The 17300-nt window shown below is 56.0% G+C and overlaps 1 protein-coding gene across 2 annotated transcripts in view; it reads left to right on the top strand.

Annotated features, from left to right (window-relative positions):
* RAB11FIP3 (RAB11 family interacting protein 3) overlaps positions 1 to 13315 on the top strand; it is an 81678-nt gene extending 68363 nt beyond the window's left edge. For both annotated transcript variants that reach the window (XM_084216339.1, XM_084216340.1), the window contains 8 exons: positions 1897 to 1990; positions 3449 to 3552; positions 5650 to 5790; positions 6595 to 6676; positions 9220 to 9357; positions 10258 to 10413; positions 10777 to 10917; positions 11614 to 13315. In XM_084216339.1, the coding sequence (XP_084072465.1) occupies positions 1897 to 1990; positions 3449 to 3552; positions 5650 to 5790; positions 6595 to 6676; positions 9220 to 9357; positions 10258 to 10413; positions 10777 to 10917; positions 11614 to 11727 (970 nt within the window). In that variant the 3' untranslated portion in view covers positions 11728 to 13315. The remainder of the gene's footprint in view (positions 1 to 1896; positions 1991 to 3448; positions 3553 to 5649; positions 5791 to 6594; positions 6677 to 9219; positions 9358 to 10257; positions 10414 to 10776; positions 10918 to 11613) is intronic.
* The last annotated feature ends 3985 nt before the right edge of the window (positions 13316 to 17300 follow it).

Raw genomic sequence — 17300 nt, forward strand, 5'->3', positions numbered from 1 at the left:
AGCCATGCTGAGGGAGCAGCCCCTCCTCCAGAGTGTCCTTTAGCTTGTCACAAAGCTGGGGACACCGAGCAGCCCCTCTCCAGAGTGTCCTTTAGCTTGTTACAAAGCTGGGACACCGAGCAGCCCCTCTCCAGGGTGTCCTTTAGCTTGTCACAAAGCTGGGACACCGAGCAGCCCCTCTCCAGGTGTCCTTTAGCTTGTCACAAAGCTGGGACACCGAGCAGCCCCTCCTCAGGGTGTCCTTTAGCTTGTCACAAAGCTGGGACACCAAGCAGCCCCTCTCCTGAGTGTCCTTTAGCTTGTCACAAAGCTGGGACACCAAGCAGCCCCTCTCCTTTAGCTTGTCACAAAGCTGGGACACCGAGCAGCCCCTCTCCAGGTGTCCTTTAGCTTGTCACAAAGCTGGGGACACCGAGCAGCCCCTCCTCAGGGTGTCCTTTAGCTTGTCACAAAGCTGGGACACTGAGCAGCCCCTCTCCAGGGTGTCTTTTAGCTTGTCACAAAGCTGGGACACCAAGCAGCCCCTCTCCTGAGTGTCCTTTAGCTTGTCACAAAGCTGGGGACACCGAGCAGCCCCTCTCCAGAGTGTCCTTTAGCTTGTCACAAAGCTGGGGACACCGAGCAGCCCCTCCTCAGGGTGTCCTTTAGCTTGTCACAAAGCTGGGGACACCAAGCAGCCCCTCTCCAGGTGTCCTTTAGCTTGTCACAAAGCTGGGACACCAAGCAGCCCCTCTCCAGGTGTCCTTTAGCTTGTCACAAAGCTGGGACACCGAGCAGCCCCTCTCCAGGTGTCCTTTAGCTTGTCACAAAGCTGGGACACCGAGCAGCCCCTCTCCAGGTGTCCTTTAGCTTGTCACAAAGCTGGGACACCGAGCAGCCCCTCTCCAGGTGTCCTTTAGCTTGTCACAAAGCTGGGACACCAAGCAGCCCCTCTCCAGGGTGTCCTTTAGCTTGTCACAAAGCTGGGGACACGGAGCAGCCCCTCCTCAGGGTGTCCTTTAGCTTGTCACAAAGCTGGGGACACGGAGCAGCCCCTCCTCAGGGTGTTCTTTAGCTTGTCACAAAGCTGGGACACCGAGCAGCCCCTCCTCAGGGTGTCCTTTAGCTTGTCACAAAGCTGGGACACCGAGCAGCCCCTCTCCAGAGTGTCCTTTAGCTTGTCACAAAGCTGGGACACCGAGCAGCCCCTCTCCTGAGTGTCCTTTAGCTTGTCACAAAGCTGGGGACACCGAGCAGCCCCTCTCCTGAGTGTCCTTTAGCTTGTCACAAAGCTGGGGACACCGAGCAGCCCCTCTCCAGGTGTCCTTTAGCTTGTCACAAAGCTGGGACACCGAGCAGCCCCTCCTCAGGGTGTCCTTTAGCTATTCACAAAGCTGGGACACCAAGCAGCCCCTCTCCAGAGTGTCCTTTAGCTTGTCACAAAGCTGGGACACCGCTGTCACAAGGCCTCGTTAATGATTAGCTCACCTGGGCTGGGGGGTCACATCAGCCTCAGGGGGTTTGCCCCCCTCCCTCCCCTTACACCCCACTTCTTCCCAGCCTTATCAGCACTGGGAGTACTCTGGCCTTTGCTGGATAATCCATGGCCTTGGGGCTGGGCTAAAGAAAGAAAGTGGGAAGAGGGAGCTCTTATCTCTCCCGATTCCAAAGATCGATGATCCCGGTGTGAAGTCCCGGGAGCATGTCCACGTTGGAGCGCTGGATTTCCCGGGACGGCTCCGTGGTGAGGGGACACCCAGCGCTCGGAGGAGCGGTGCTGGCAGATCCCTGTGGAGAGGCTGAGGAGGGCGGGAGGTGGCGGCGGGGCCGGCCGCTGTCACCGGGTGTCGCCATGGTGCCGGTGCTGGGGCTGATGCCGGTGCTGCTGTGGGTCGGGGTGCTTTGTCTCTGTTTCAGGCAGCTGCACCAGACGAGCTCGCTGGCCGTGGGGGTGATGGAGGAATCCTACCGGGAGAGCCTGGACTGCACCGACGAGGACATCACCGACAAGGTGGGGCCTCCTTCCCTCCCGCCCTCGGCCTGGGCCAGCAGGATCCAGCTGGTGGTGTGCTGGTGCCCTGAGCTTTTCTGAGATGTTGAGAGGAAGGGGTTCGAGGGTAAGGTCTGTGTTACCCTGCGGGGTTCAGTGCCTTGCAGTGCTCCGGTGTTCCCAGGCAGGATCAGGCTGAAGCTCCTCCCTGTGCAGATGGGACAGGGGGATGGGGGAGCAGAGGAGCCCTCCAGGTGCTGTGCAGGGTCAGGAGGTGACACTGGATGCTTCTCCAGGGGCAGTGGCTTCCCCCAGAGTGCTGGGAGGAGGAATGGGCAGTTCACAGGCAGCATTTTCACTTCTCCTTCATGCAAGAAGATGTTCTCGGGTTCTGCTTTTCTGAGGCAACCCACCCAATGTGAAACAGAAACTTCCTCTCCTTGGCACACTCTGCTCGTGCTGTCACACTCTGCTCGTGCTGTCAGGGTAGAGTTGATTTTGTGCTGATGCTGGGGGGTTTTCCTGGGGTATTACAAGAAAAGAGTTGTAGGATAAGATGGGAGCACAGGAAAGATTTTGTTTGAGTATTTCTAGTTAACAGAGAAAAGAAGTTAAGGGAAAGAAGCTAAGATTGTGTAGATGTCTACTGAAGTCCTGAAATTCCTTGGAAATGGCCTTTTAGCTCTGGAATATGAATGTCCTGAGGAGCTCTGTGTGAAAGAGAAATGTGTGTGTATGTAGCTGCACATACACACATACAGAAATAATTATAATGCAGGGAAAACCTTTAAAAATAAATAAAAAGCAACATTTTTCCAAGGGGAAATTGAATTAAATAGTTGGATTCTTAAGGCATTTGACTTGGGAAACCTTTGAGGGTGAAGGCACTTCTGGGAAAGGCCTTGTGTGTCTGCATGGCCTCTTTAATACTCCATGTCTCTTGCCCTTCTCCCAGAGTCAGGGTTTGGCTTTTCTGGAACATGCTCCTCTTTTGTTCCCCCCCCAGGATTGTTTTATATGGAATTTGAATGAATTAAATGCAAATAGAGCTGGAATAAACCCTGTACAGGTACAGGGAGAAAATCCTCACCTCTGCTCCTTCCCCACCAGCTGGCATTGATCCCTCCATCTGTAAATTCAGGGTTTCCATCCTGTTCCAGGCAGTGGGGAGTTGTTGAGGGAGAACACAGGGCTGCACATGGAACTCTGGGGATCCACCAGGATCTTTCCCTCTAGATTGCTTTTAGGATGCCATCAGGAAGGGGCTGAAGAAAGGAAAGAGTGAAGTGTTTGACCCAAACTGGTTCACAGGAGCCATTAGAACCTGGGAAACCAGGTAGAAAAGGGTGTTTTAAAGGGATGCTTTAAATCAAGGCACGACTGCCCAGTTCCAGTGGGAGCCCTGCTTGTTTGGGGATGCTGAGGGGGCTGCTCTGGGTTTGGGGCTGCCCAGAGGCTGATCCCTGTCCCTGCTGGCAGGTGGTGTTCCTGGAGAAGCGGGTGACGGAGCTGGAGAAGGACACGGCTGCCAACGGGGAGCAGCACAGCCGCCTCCGGCAGGAGAACCTGCAGCTGGTGCACAGGTGAGAGCTTCACCTGGGGGGCCTTTCCCCCTCCTCCTGCTTCAGCTCCCTTCCCAAATCCAAACCACAGCCCTCACCAGAGATACTGACTCCATCCCAGCTGAGAACAGGACACAGCAACGTGGAGATTTTCTATTTTATGGGCTTAAGTTCTCTGGAGCTCCAGGACTTGGCTTGGTGATTTTTACATATGGCTTTTAATTGCTGGAGCTGTGTCAGGAAGGGTCAGGCTGGAGATCAGAAAAGGTTCATCCCCAGAGGGTGCTGGCACTGCCCAGGCTCCCCAGGGAATGGGCACAGCCCCAAGAATGCCAGAGCTCCAGAAGTGCTTGGACAATGATCTCAGGGATGCCCAGGGTGGGATTGTTGGGATATCTGTGCAGGGCTGGGAGTTGGAATCCATGATGCTTGTGGCTCCCTTCCCACTCAAGATGGGTTTGTGTTGTTGTTGTTCTTGTTGTTTGTCTTTTGGTTTGTTTTTTTTTTAATGTGCTTCCCTGCTCCATGTGTCCCCCCCAAAAGGTCTCTGGAACTCTGGGTCTTGGCTTTTAAAAATATATTTATATTATTTATATTTATATTTATATTTATATTTATATTTATATTTATATCTATTTACCATATTTTCCTGCCCCACATGCCCCTTCCAAATGGTCCCTGGAGCTCCAAGGCTTGCCTCCTGCTGGATCCAGGCTGGGGTGCAGCCCTTTGAATCCCACATGATGTAATCCCTGTGTGTGCTAATCTGCCAGGCTCCTCTCTCCCAGCATAGCTTTACCCTGGGCAGATAAACCCAGCAGAGTTTATCTATAGGGCTGTAATTCTGTTAAGTAACAGTCGTGTCAGGGAACTGAGCCACTCAAACAAACGTTTCCCTAAGCCCTGATAAACTTGGGAGTGAGGGAAATGTTTTCACTTCAGCAGCTTGGCCTGGAAGTGTCAGCTGGCTCTGGGTGAGCTGGGTGCTGGGGAGGGTGGGATCAGCTGGGAAAAGCCTTCTCCTGGGAAAAGCCAATGCAGAAATTTCAGCTCCCAGCCCCATCCCTGCTCATGGCCAGGATGGACAGGGCTTGGAGCAACCTGGGATAGTGGAGCCAGGCTGGCAGAGCTGGGGGTGCTCACCTGGAGAGGAGAAGGCTCCAGGGACACCTCAGAGCCCCTGGCAGACCCTAAAGGGGCTCCAGGAGAGCTGGAGAGGGACTGGGGACAAGGGATGGAGGGACAGGACACAGGGAATGGCTCCCACTGCCAGAGGGCAGGGCTGGATGGGATATTGGGAAGGAATTGTTCCCTGTGAGGGTGGGCAGGCCCTGGCACAGGGTGCCCAGAGCAGCTGTGGCTGCCCCTGGATCCCTGGCAGTGCCCAAGGCCAGGCTGGACAGGGCTTGGAGCCACCTGGGACAGTGGCAGGTGTCTCTGCCCATGGCAGGGGTGGCACTGGATGGGCTTTAAGGTCCCTCCCAGCCCAAACCCTTCTGGGATTCTGTGATCTGCAGTTCTGCTGACACACAGGGAAGGGTGACCTGCAGATCCCCTGGTTTTTGTTGGGATCACAAGAGAGTGAAAAGAAGGATTGAGGCTGTTGCCTTTTCTCTGAGCAGTGTGACCACTTCCTGCTGGAAACAGCTGAAGGAGGATTCCTATGCCATGGCTGCTGCAGGTAGCCTGGGATTTGGCTTAGAAGCTCTTAAAGGTCTTTTCCAACCTCAGTGACTCTGAGGTTCCCATTAAGAGACGTGTATGTGCGTGGCTGCACTTGGAAATAATTCTAATGCATAGAAGACATTTAAAAATAATTAAAAATTAAGTTCTTTCCCAGGCTGGGAATTGAATAACATGCTTGTGTTCCTTAAGGCACCTGACTTGGGAAACCTGGGATGGAAAAGGTGCTGCCTCTCCTGCTGCATCTGCTGGGATGCAGTGAAGCTGTTTGAGATGGTGACTGGTGTGTTTTCCCTGGAAGCTTGTTCTGTTTTACCATCTGCTTCTCCCAGCTCACCTGAGGGGTGGGAAAGGGGCTGGGAAGAGAGTCTGATCCCTGCCTGGGATAGCAGCCTGCTCCTAAGGACAGTTTAATCCCCTCTTTGTCCTCTGCAGAGCAAATGCACTCGAGGAGCAGCTGAAGGAGCAGGAGCTGAGGGCTGACCAGACCCTGCTGGAGGAGATCAAGAAGCAGAGGGAGCTGCTCAGCAAAATGGAGAGGGAGAAGAGCATTGAGATTGAGAACCTGCAGGCCAGGTGGGGCTGTGGGGTCAGCTCTCCTGGAGCCACCCCAGAATCTGTGCCTTGGGGGGGACACAGGGAGGCAGGCAGGGAGTTTAATGGGTTCAAGGTGTAACTAAAATCAGCACAAACCCTGAGTTTTGGTTATTTCCACCTTTGGCCCACAGACCTAATCTTGGATTCTTTATTTGAGCTGCTCTGATGCATTTCAAGTTTAGCTCCCACCCTTTATCCACGTGCCTGCCCTGCAGGGTGGGGATGAAGAGGGGGTTTGTTAATGCTTCTTTCCATAAATGACCCCTCGGGGTAGTTTTAGTGCCCAGATGTTTTCCACCTTGATGGAAACAAGCAAATACCTGGGAAGGAGGCAGAGTGTCCCAGCCAGGGTGCTCTGTGGTGCCTGGTGGATTCCAAAGGAAGAAGTGGGGTGGGAGAGGTGTCAGTTATTTGACAGGGTTTTTCCAGCTTTCCCAGAGTGTTTTGCTGTTGTTCATCCCATGCAGTCCATGGAAGGTGAAGGCAGTGGGGTTCTACCTGGGAATGCAAACCCAAAGCCCTCTCTGACCCCCTGTTCTGTTGTCTCTGCTGCTGGGGCTTGTGCAGGTACTGAAAAAACCCTTGGAACAGGGAATAGCACTGGAGCTGATGGATGTCAGCGTTGTGTAGATGCCCCTCTCTTTCCCCTGGCAGCAGAAATATCTCAGGGTTTGCCTTGAACAGATGAATCCCTGCTGGCTTCCCTTTGGTTTCATATTCCTGGGGATGTTTTCTCCCCCATGTGGGATGCTGGGGCGAGTCTCACACCCGTTCCCTCTGCAGGCTGCAGCAGCTGGATGATGAGAACAGTGAGCTGAGGTCCTGTGTCCCCTGCCTGAGAGCCAACATCGAGAGGCTTGAGGAGGTGAGGCCAGAGGGTGCCTGGTTTGGGGATGAAATTCTGGCTTTGGGATGAATTTGCATGAACATGAGATCCATTTAATTTAACAAGCCAGTTGCTTCCATTTTCCTGTCACTGCAGACCCCACTTTGGACAGCATGATCCCACACAGTTATCCTTGCAGTTTCCCACTGTTCAGCCTGGAAGCTGGGAATAAACCCCTGATAAATCTCTGTGGCAGTGGCTGCTCAGGAGGGGACTCGTGCCCTCTTGTGGAAGCTTGTCCCCATCCCTGTCCCCATCCCTGTGGCCAGTCCAGTGCAGGGGAGGAGGAGGAGCAGGGATGCTCCATCTCCATGTCCTGGGATTTGTCACCTGAGTTTCCAAAGATCCATGTCACCTCCCAGCCCCTCTCACTGTCACCCTGCTCAGGATCCAAGGCCCTGCAGGGCTGGGGCTTCCCGAGGCTCCTTGGGATGGGCAGGAGCCTCACCTTCAGGGATAGTGTGGGTCACAGGTGGGACACCTGGAACAGGGGCTGCATTTTGTCTCTGCCAAGCTTGGGCCAGAATTAAGGTTAAAATTGAACTGAGATCAAAGCTCCCCTCCCAGCTGAATGGCCTGAGGCATTTTATCCCTGTTTAATCCCATGGGAGAGCTCTGCAGCTCCATCCTCCTGATGTGGTCTTCATCTGCCAGGGCCTTGTGAGCAGAAAACCCCAGTGATTCTGAGGATAAATGTTGGGTTTGATCCATGCAGAGCTGTTCTCCTTTCCTCCACAGTGAATGGGTGAAGGAGGAGCAAGAGCTGCCCTCTCTGCCCCTCCCTGCCCAGGAGAAGCCTGGCTGATGAGCTGCTCTCCTGTCCAGTGCCCAAAAAATCAGGATTTTGTTGTCAGTGTTGCCTTTCCTGCTTGGTGCTGCTCCATGGAGCAGGACACCCCCAAGCTGTGGAGTCTTTGCTTCTTTTCTGCCAGGGCCAGGATTAAATCACAACAAGATATTTCTTGTTGGGACTCAGATGTTTATTAGTTCTTATCTCTGTTACAGTCTCACAAAACCTGAGTTCTGCAGCACTTCACTCTAACAAACTAAAAATGAAGCCCCATCTCTCTCTACAAGGCCTTTTAAGGCTAAACTGTCCAATTAGGAAATGGCACCTAAATTATTTTTACTTTTTACCCAATAACCAACCACCCATGCCTGCAGCATGGACTTTTAATCCAATTACAAAAACCACCCAAAGCCATGGAGAAGAAGGTGAAGAAGAAGAACCAGCCTCTACCCTAAAACCTTCATCTTGCTTTATATATATTACTGTATTCTAAATCCTTAAACTATGAGTTTTCCACCCTGTGATATCACACACATCTATTCAAACTCCACACCCACAATCCCAGTTCTGGCATTCCATTCTGGAAGCTTCTCCATGGCCTCAGGTCAATGCAGTGTTCTCTTGGGGGTCAGTGCCTGGCAGCACAGAAAGTCTGACATTCTCAGTGACCAGGGTTCCAACACTGAGCCAGCATCTGGAGTTCCCCCATGGAGCTGCTCCTCAGCCCTGTGTGCCAGGGACCATCCATCACCAGCACTGCAGGGGGTCCTGTGGCATTTGTGGAGTTCTGAAAGCCAAAACCTTTCCCATGAGACTGGAAGCTGTGAGCCCAGGAAGATTTGGAAGGGCAACAATGGTAAAACTTGTGGGCTGAGGGAAAAGACAGTTTATTAAGTAAAGCAAAAGCTGCCCACAGAAGCAAAGCAAAACAAAACAAGGAGTTAATTCACTGCTTCCCAAGGCAGACAGGTGTCCAGGCATCTCCTGGAAAGCAGGACTCCATCATCTAGCAGGGAGCCTAATGGTGACTTGGGAAGACAAATGCCATCACTCCAAACCCCCCCTTTTTCTCATTCTTCCCCCAGTTTATATTGATGAACATGTCGTCATTTAGTATTAAAAATTCATTTTGACTTCTGGGATCAGCTGTCCCACTTACTTGTGCACCTCCAGAATCCTTGATGGTGGGGTGGAGTGAGAAGCAGAAAAAGCTGGTCACAGGCAGAAGGTGCTGCTCTAGGGGCTGTTGGCATCTTCACCTGCATCCCAAACATTCAGCCAAGGCTTTGGGGAGGAGAAGGGAACAGAGCTGGGCTGTGTGTTTTACATCCTGCCTTCAACTGGTCTATTCCTTCTTGGATCAGCCCTCAATTCAAACCTTTCATGTCTGAAACCAAGAGGGAGGTAAAGATCTCAGATTCAGGACTTTTCTGAAATCCAGACATAAGGAGCTTTATGATTTAATGTCTCTCCTTGGCCTGGAGCCCCGTGCTGGCTCCAGCCCATCCCACACCAGCATGGTGCTTCCCAGAAAACAGCACAAGGGTGGATATTAATGTGGATTCACTCTGGAGCCATCCCTGACTGCCTCCCTCAGTGCTGCCAAGCCCCAGGCTCTGAGCAGATGAGATCCCAGCAGGCTGAGCCTCCTGGTGCCCCAGGAGAGGAGCATTCCCTGCCGAGCCAGCGCCCAGCCGGGCCCCAGGGCCTCTCACTGCTCGTGTCCTTGCAGGAGAAGCAGAAGCTGCTGGATGAGATTGAGGACCTCACTGTGCAGCTCACAGAGGAGCAGGAGAAAAAGAGGAAGATGGGAGACAAGCTGAGTCAGGAGAGGCACCAGTTCCAGAAGGAGAAGGAGTCGACGCAGGAGGTGAGTGGAGCCCTGTCCCAAAATGTGGGAATCTGGCCTTGGCAGCCTCTCCAGAAATGGGTGCCTGGAGCAGGGAGCGCTGCCTGGGCAGTGGGAAGGGGTTCAGCAGCTGAGCTGCAGCACCTCAGTCACTTGTGTTGCTCTGGAATTCATCCAGCATTGTCCCTGCAGGGGGCTGTGCCACCCCGGCCCCTTCGCTTCCTGCCTGGAAGGAGCAGTGCCAGCGGCAGCAGGAGCAGAGAGGGTTAGAGCTGAGTGCTTGGGGCGGGATCACACCCTCCCAGGGCTCCCATCATCTGTGCCTGGTGATTCCAGCTGGAGCCCAAGCAGGGCTGGCTGTGAGGGCAGGAAAGGAGCTCTGGCCCAAAGTGGAATTAGTTGTCACCGTGGTGCCACTGAGGGCTCTGGGGTGAGGAGGGGACCCAACCTTGCAACAGAGGGAGCTGGCTGGGGAGGGACCCACATTGCTGGGGGGTCTGTGCTGCTGCAGACCCAAACCCAACATCTTTGGCCCTCCAACGAGGTCCTTGCAGGGCTGTGCTCATGTATTTCAGTAGCTCCCCATCTCCTGCTTGCTGGGAGTGTGAGGGAGGAAGAGGAAACCAAATGCCCCCCAGAAAGGAATTCAGTCATGGAATGGTTTGGGTTGAGAAGGGCCTCAAAGTTCACCTTGTTCCACCCCCTGCCATGGGCAGGAACAGCTCCCCCTGTCCCAGATTGCTCCAGGCTCCATCCAACCTGGCCTTGGACACTTCCAGGGATGCAGGGGCAGCCACTGCTGTGGCCAGCAATCCTGCTGCAGGATTCCATGGAGCTGCTCCCACAGCAGCCACATGCAGGGGGTGCTGCTGGATCTGCCGGGCCTGTGGCACTCAGCTGTCCCCTTGCCTTGCTCTGCAGCTCATCGAGGACCTCAGGAAGCAGCTGGAGCACCTGCAGCTCTTCAAGCTGGAGGCAGAGCAGCGCAGGGGCCGGAGCAGCAGCATGGGGCTGCAGGAGTACAACAGCAGGACACGGGAGACAGAGCTGGAGCAGGAGATCAAGCAGCTCAAGCAGGTAAGGAGGGCTGGGCTGGCAGGGAAACAGTTCCCTGATGCCAAGGGAAGACCAGCAGGGTCCCTCTCCCAAGGGATGGAGTGGATCCAGGAGCCCAGTGCTGTCTTGCTTTCCTGTCCTGGGAGAGGGAGGTTGGTGCTTTCTCAGGGACAGCAGGAACTCTTCTCTCTCTGCTGTGTCCCCTGGATCTTCCCAGTGTTCCCATGCTTCCAGAGGTTCTCCAGGCTCTGCTGAGGTGGAGGCAGCAGCTCATGTGCTGTTCCCAGCCCTGTGTGAGCTGTGTTAGGCTGTCTGCCTTTGCTGTTCTGGGTGAGCTGTGAGCACCAGCTGCTCCAGCAGTGTGTGGTTTGTGTGTGTGAACAGGATAACAGGAACCTGAAGGAGCAGAACGATGAGCTGAATGGGCAGATCATCAACCTGAGCATCCAGGGAGCCAAGAACCTGTTCTCAGCCTCCTTCTCCGAGTCCCTGGCAGCGGAGATCAGCTCTGTTTCCAGAGATGAGGTACGTGCCATGAGGAGCTCACACTGCACCTTCCTGGCTGCCTCCACCTGGCATGGCCTGGCAGGAGTGGATGTGCCCTGTCTGAGGCTCAGCCCATGCTCAAAGTTCCCCTGAAAGCTGGCCAGAGCAGAGAAATCCCCACACAATTATCTGTAGAGCTCTCAGGACTTACCCTGCCTGCCAGACCTCCCTCCTGGGAACAGGGGAGCTGCTCCCTGCCCATTTGCTGATTCTGGCAGCTCTGCTTTGCCTGCCCTGGGACAGCCTTCCCCTTCCAGGGCAGAGCAGCCACCACGGGCTCTGTCCGTCAGTCTGGAGCTGTCTTTAAACCCCTGGGAGCCAGGACATTCTCCCTGGAGATCCCAGCTCCTCCAGCACATTTTCTGCCTGAACACCAGCCAGGGGTGGCTGAGCCTGCACAAGCACTGGAATTACGTCTTTAACACCTCAGGAAGTGGGGAAGCACAGCTGGATATTTTGGGGATCCAATGGAGATGTGATGCTCCCTGCTCTCTCCAGGGCAGCTCTCTCCATCAGTCTGAGAGCTCAAGGAAGGACAGGAGTGAGCAGAACCAGTTTTTCCCTGGCCATTTAAACAGAGTCAGGAATGTCCCAGCCAGGGAGTCAGCCATGGATGCGGGGAGCCCTGGGCAGTGTCAGGCAGTGACCTCTCCCTCCCTCTCCCCTCTGCTGCAGCTCATGGAAGCAATCCAGAAGCAAGAGGAGATCAACTTCCGCCTGCAGGATTACATCGACAGGATCATCGTGGCCATCATGGAGACCAACCCCTCCATCCTGGAAGTCAAGTAACGCAGCCAGGAGGATTTGGTGCTCTGAGAGGATGAAGAGGGACTCCAAACGTCTTTGCACTTGATGAAGGCACAAGGAAGCCTCAGGTCGGGGAGTGACTGAGCCACGGACCAGGGAAAAGGAAAACCAGCAGCCAGGCTTTGTTGTCTGACTCCGTTATTTTGAAGCCCTCCTGGCTGTGGAGGGGTGAAAGGGAACCTGGAGAAGGAGCTCAGGAAAGGGACACTGCAGGAAGTGCCTGTGGCGCTGGGGACTGTCCCGACAGGCACCGCCCCTCCGAGGGACGCTGCGACCCGCGGGAGATGGCGACGGAGATGGAAGCGACAGCGCTGACTTTGCCCCGCTGCCCTGCCCGGCCCGAGCGTCTGCTGTGCCAAAGTGTCCCTGACACACCCACCGGGCAGAGCCGGCAGCCGGGGCAGCGCCTCCCGGACTCGCACGGGGTTGGGGTTTGGTTTTGGTTTGGGGTTTTGTTTATTTTTTAATTAACTTAATGCAAATGGCCTCATCCAGCTGGCTCAGCCCATCCTTGCCCCGTGCTCCTGCTGGGGCCGGCTGCGTGCGGAGCCCTCGGTGGCTGCGGGGGCAGCCCGGGGCTCTTGGGGACAGGGCGTGAGCACCCTCGGTCACCTGCCTCCTTATTTATTTGTGCTGTCTGTGGCTCGGTACTGTCGGCACGTCTCGGCATCCCGGCTCCACTCCCTCCTCCTCCCTCCTCCTCCTGCCGGGCTCTGCCGCTGAGGCGGCTCCGGGAGGAGCTGTCACTCGTCCTCACCTGGGGACAGGCTCTGTCTGGCACCGGGACAAGGTTGCAGCTCCTCACCCCGCGCTGGAGGCCGCTCCTGGCCGCCTCTCCTCGTCCTGGCTGGGACACGCAGCGCTTTGGGGGCTGCAGCAGAGAGGCCCGAGGTGCCCAGCTCACCTCCCAAAGTCTGGGGACAGTGGCCTGTGCCATTGCCAGCCGGAGCAGGGCTCTGCTGGTGACAGCTGCAGCCCTGGAGGGAGAGCCTGCTCCGGCTGCCTTCCCCCCCGTTCCCTGGGCTGCCCAGGGCCTGGAGGAGCCCCCTCGTTCCTCATCCCTGGCACCGGCCGGGGCTGGAATCTCTGTGCCGATGGGGAGGGGAGCTGGAGAACACCAGCGGCTCCCTGGGAAACAAAAGCCATGTTTACATCAGACAGCTCTGGGCGTGCTGGCACCAGCGGCCGTGGCACAGCGTGACCCCGGGAGTGGCCGCTGTCCCCCCCACTGCTCCTCGGGGCTCCCGGGAGGAGCCAGCCAGCGGAATCCCAGGGATCGGCTTCAGCCCGCCGTTCCTCTTCCTGCTCGTCAGGTTTTGGGAATGCCAGGACGGCCTGGAAGCAGAAGCCACAGCAATCCGGGGGGTGCCTGCTCCCCCCGAGCCCCTTCCAGCCCTGGGGTGTCCCTGTGCAGGGGGACGTGGCCACTGTCACCGCCTCATCCCCGGGGACAGCGGCTGAGCCACGGCCACGGCGCCTCGGGGCTGATCCCCCAGAGCCCCTGCGGGGTCGGGGTGAGCCCCAAACCCCGGGGCAGCTCCTGCACCCCAGCCCTCCCTCCCTGCCCCCCTCCCTGCCCCGAGGCCGCGGGAAGAAGCCACGTAATGTACATTTCCAGAGAAGCTTTGGGTGTAAATCAGTGTATACTTGGAGAGGGAAAAATTTTTCTATCTTGTAGAGTAGGTATTTTTATAGAATGAAGGTTGATCCATTTTTTTAATACTTTAAAAGAAGAGAGAAATGTATCTGTGTATACACAAAAGCATATATATATATATATATGTATAAATATATAAATATTGGAGATCTGCCTTTCTCGACTTGGGATCCCAGATCCCCAGGTCTCAAACAATCGTTTGTTTTTTCCTGTCGCTCTCACAGAGGTACTGTAACTGTAAATAAGCACCGGGAAAAAAAAAAAGTTTTAAGCAAACAAAAAGCACTGACTTGCACATTCACCATGCTTTAAAGTCCCTATGGAGAGAGAAAAACAAAAACAAGACAAAAACTGTGCATCCTGAAAATGTCCCTCTTTCCCGACCGGTATGTGAAGGAAGTCCCCCCAAAAAGAGGCAAAAACGGTATTGTCTTAACTGATGTATCAATTCTTGTCAGATTAAAAGCTGTTACTATTCCTGCCCAGAGACTGTTTTTCCACAGAGGTGGATTGGAGCATCCTGAGGATCCCAGTGCTGGATTGGAGCGTCCCAAATATCCAAGTGCTGGATCTCCAGTGGGGCTGGATTGAGTGGAAATGCTCCTGCACCGAGGAGTGCCCTGATTTTGGGAGGATGAGGATGAGGATGAGGATGAGGATGAGGATGAGGATGAGGATGAGGATGAGGGAGGCTGGACTTGGCTGAAATGCCCTGATTTTAGGAGGATGAGGATGAGGAAGGCTGGACCCTGCCGATTCCAGAGGGAGCCAGAATCTCCCCAAGCTGTGTGGGTGGGAATGGGGGAATTCCCCCTTCACCTTCCTGGAGGATCCAGGTGGGATCCTCGGAGCTGATCCTGCTGCCCAGGGACGGGGCAGGCTGGGGCAGGGACTCGTGGGTCTGCTCCAGGCAGGAGCACGGAGCTTTCCCTCCCTCCACTCCGGGAGAGCCCCCTCGGAGCACTCGGCTGTTCTGAACGGCTCCAAAAATCCCTTAAACGCCCTCACCTCCCTGCTAAGCTGCTCCCCACCCCTCTAAGCCTCCTCCACCCCTCTCCACCCCTTTAAGCTGCCCCAAAGGGCCTGAACGTGCAAAATCCCCTCCCAGCTCCTGCCGTGCCTCCGGATGGCTCCAGACTGTTCCTCTGAACTGCTCCGGGCAGCCCTGGAGCTGCAGCAGAGAGCTGGGAAAGGCTCTGACACACCCTGAGAGCTCTGAAACCCCCCAGATCGCTTCAGACTGCTCCACACTGCTCAGGGCAGCACTGAGGCTCCAAAACATCCCCAGAGCTGCTCCAAAACATCCCAGAGCTGCTCCAAAACATCCCTGACATGCTCTAAAATGTCCCTGAGCTGCATAAAACATCCCAGACCTGCCCAAAACTATCCCAGAGCTCCTCCAAAAACATCCCAGAGCTGCATAAAATGTCTCAGAGCTGCCCAAAAACCATCCCAGAGCTCCTCCAAAACATCCCTGCCATGCTCTAAAGTGTCCCTGAACTGCTCTAAAACCATCCCTGAACTGCTCTAAACCATCCCTGAGCACTTTTGAAACTCTAAAGCACCCCTGAGCTGCCTAAACCATCCCTGAGCTGCCCTAAAACATCTCTGAGCGCCTCCAAAGCATCTGTAAATCAGCTCTGAAGCATTCCCAACTGCTCTACAGCTCCAAGCAGCTCTAGAGTGCACCAAAGATTTCACCTCTAAAACTTCCTTTTAAAAATTCCTCTGAGATCTCAACCTCCAACATCTCGAGGCTGCTCTAGAAATGGGGTAGGTAAATAGCTCTGGGGGTATTTCTGTGCTGCTGGGTTGCTTCAAGGAGCTGTAAATCTCCTTTGAGCAGCTCAGGCTCTGGAAGGATGGAGCTCTGGCTACTACTGAACCACTTGAACTGCTCAAACAGCTCTCGTGCTCCTCCAGCCAGCCCTGAAAGGCACCAGGTTGCTCAAACTGCCTCAAAGCAGCACTTGAAGCTCTCTAAACTCTTCTAAAACTCCTCGAAATAGCTCAAAAGGGATCATAGAAAAGGTCTCCTGGCAGCTCTGAAGCTCTCCAAGCCTCCTCTGTGCAGCTGTGAAACTCCTTGAGTGCCCCAACAGCCTCCAAAACACTCTCAAAACCCCTCTGGACTTTCTTCATGTGCCTCTCAAAAGGGTTAAAATTTTTAGTAATATCTCTAAACTCAGTTTGCAACTACCCTAAATGGCATCAGAGGGGCACAGGCAACCCTAAAGCAACTCCAAAGCTTCTCAAAAACTCATAAAAAATAATCAGAGCTGCTCCAAAGCACTCCAGCTCTTCTGCACCTCCTCTGAAAAGGGCTCTGAATGGCTTAAAACCTCTCCAGCCTTTTCAAAACTGCTCCAGAAAAGTCCCAAAGCTCTGAAGTTCTCTGCATCCTTCAGAGCAGCTCCAGAGCTGGTCCCAGCTCAGCTCCAGCCCTTCCACCCAGCTGGAGGGGCTGAGCACGGTGACAAACCTCCAGCTCTGGGGCCAGGTCTGGGCCACTCATGGCCAGAAGGACCTGGGGGGCTGGAGGGGGTCCAGGGAAGGGAACAGAGCTGGGGAGGGGCTGGAGCAGCAGGAGGGGCTGAGGGAGCTGGGAAGGGGCTCAGCCTGGAGAAAAGGAGGCTCAGGGGGGACCTTGTGGCTCTGCTCTCCTGACAGGAGGGGACAGCTGGGGGGGTCGGGATCTGCTCCAGGGAACAGGGACAGGACAAGGGGAACTTGTCAGGGGAGGGTCAGGTTGGGTATTGGGAAAATTCCTTCATGGAAGGGTGGTCAGGCCCTGGCACAGCTGCCCAGGGCAGTGGTGGGGTCACCATCTCTGGAGGGGTTTGAAGACGGGGATGTGGCACTTGGGGACATGGGTCAGTGGTGGCCTTGGCAGAGCCGAGGGACACTTGGACTCGATGATCTCAGAGGACTTTCCCAACCACAACTCCTGCGGTTCCATGGGCCAGTGGCACTTCTGAAGGCCCCCAAAGCCTGGCCACGACCAAGGCCACCACCCCTTGTCCCACGTGCCCTGGTCCCTGTCCTGTCTCCGCAGCAGGGCTGGGCCCAGCAGGGCTCCGTGGCCGTGTCCCTGTGCCCCGGGATCGGCTCCAGCCTCACGGGAGGCTCCACTGCAGGAGGAGAAGGGATTGCTCTGGCTGCAGAGGGCATTTCCAGCTCCTTCCCCTTCCCCATCTGCTGCCCACCCTGGCCGGGGCTGGGAGGGGTTAACGGAGGGGTTAACCCTCGGCAGCCGGGCTGGGGGGAAGAGACCCCCGGCCCTGAGCGAGGGGGCGGCCCCGGTGCAGCGCTGACCCCGGGGGCTGCCGGTGCCGCCCGGTGGGCAGAGCACGAGCACGGCCGCGGGGATCGCAGTCCCCAGGGATGCTCCAGGCGCTCCAGCATGGGACACAGCCCCGGGCAGGGACACACCGCAGGGTGGTGACGCTCCAGCAAGGACCCCACACCCAGCCGGGAGACAGCGGCAGCAGCCCTGCCTGTTCCAGACCGTTTTCCTCCTCTTGCTCAGAGCTGGGAATTCCTGGTGATGCGGAACTTGGGGAGGACAGGCTGCTGGAAACCCCCCGCCCCTGGAGCCTGGCAGGGCACCCCAGCCTGCCCGGGACCCCCCAGCCTGGCCAGGCTCCCTCTCCGCTTCTCCGGCACCTCCAGCCAGCCCGGTATCCTCCAGCCCGCCAGGGCCCCCCAGCCTTCCTGGGAGCGCTCCGGCACGGCCAGGAGCTCCCCCCGGCTCTGCCTGGGACCCCCAGGATGCCCGGGACCCCCAGCCGGGGGCTGCAGCATCCCAGCGCCCCGGGACGGGGCGGGCGCGGCGGAGCTGCGGGGGCCGGCCCGGGGGAGGCGGGGGGGTCCCGGGCCGGGGCGGGGGCGCAGGCAG

The sequence above is a fragment of the Fringilla coelebs genome (assembly GCF_963513975.1).
Source record: "Fringilla coelebs genome assembly, chromosome: 16".
Taxonomy (NCBI): domain Eukaryota; kingdom Metazoa; phylum Chordata; class Aves; order Passeriformes; family Fringillidae; genus Fringilla; species Fringilla coelebs.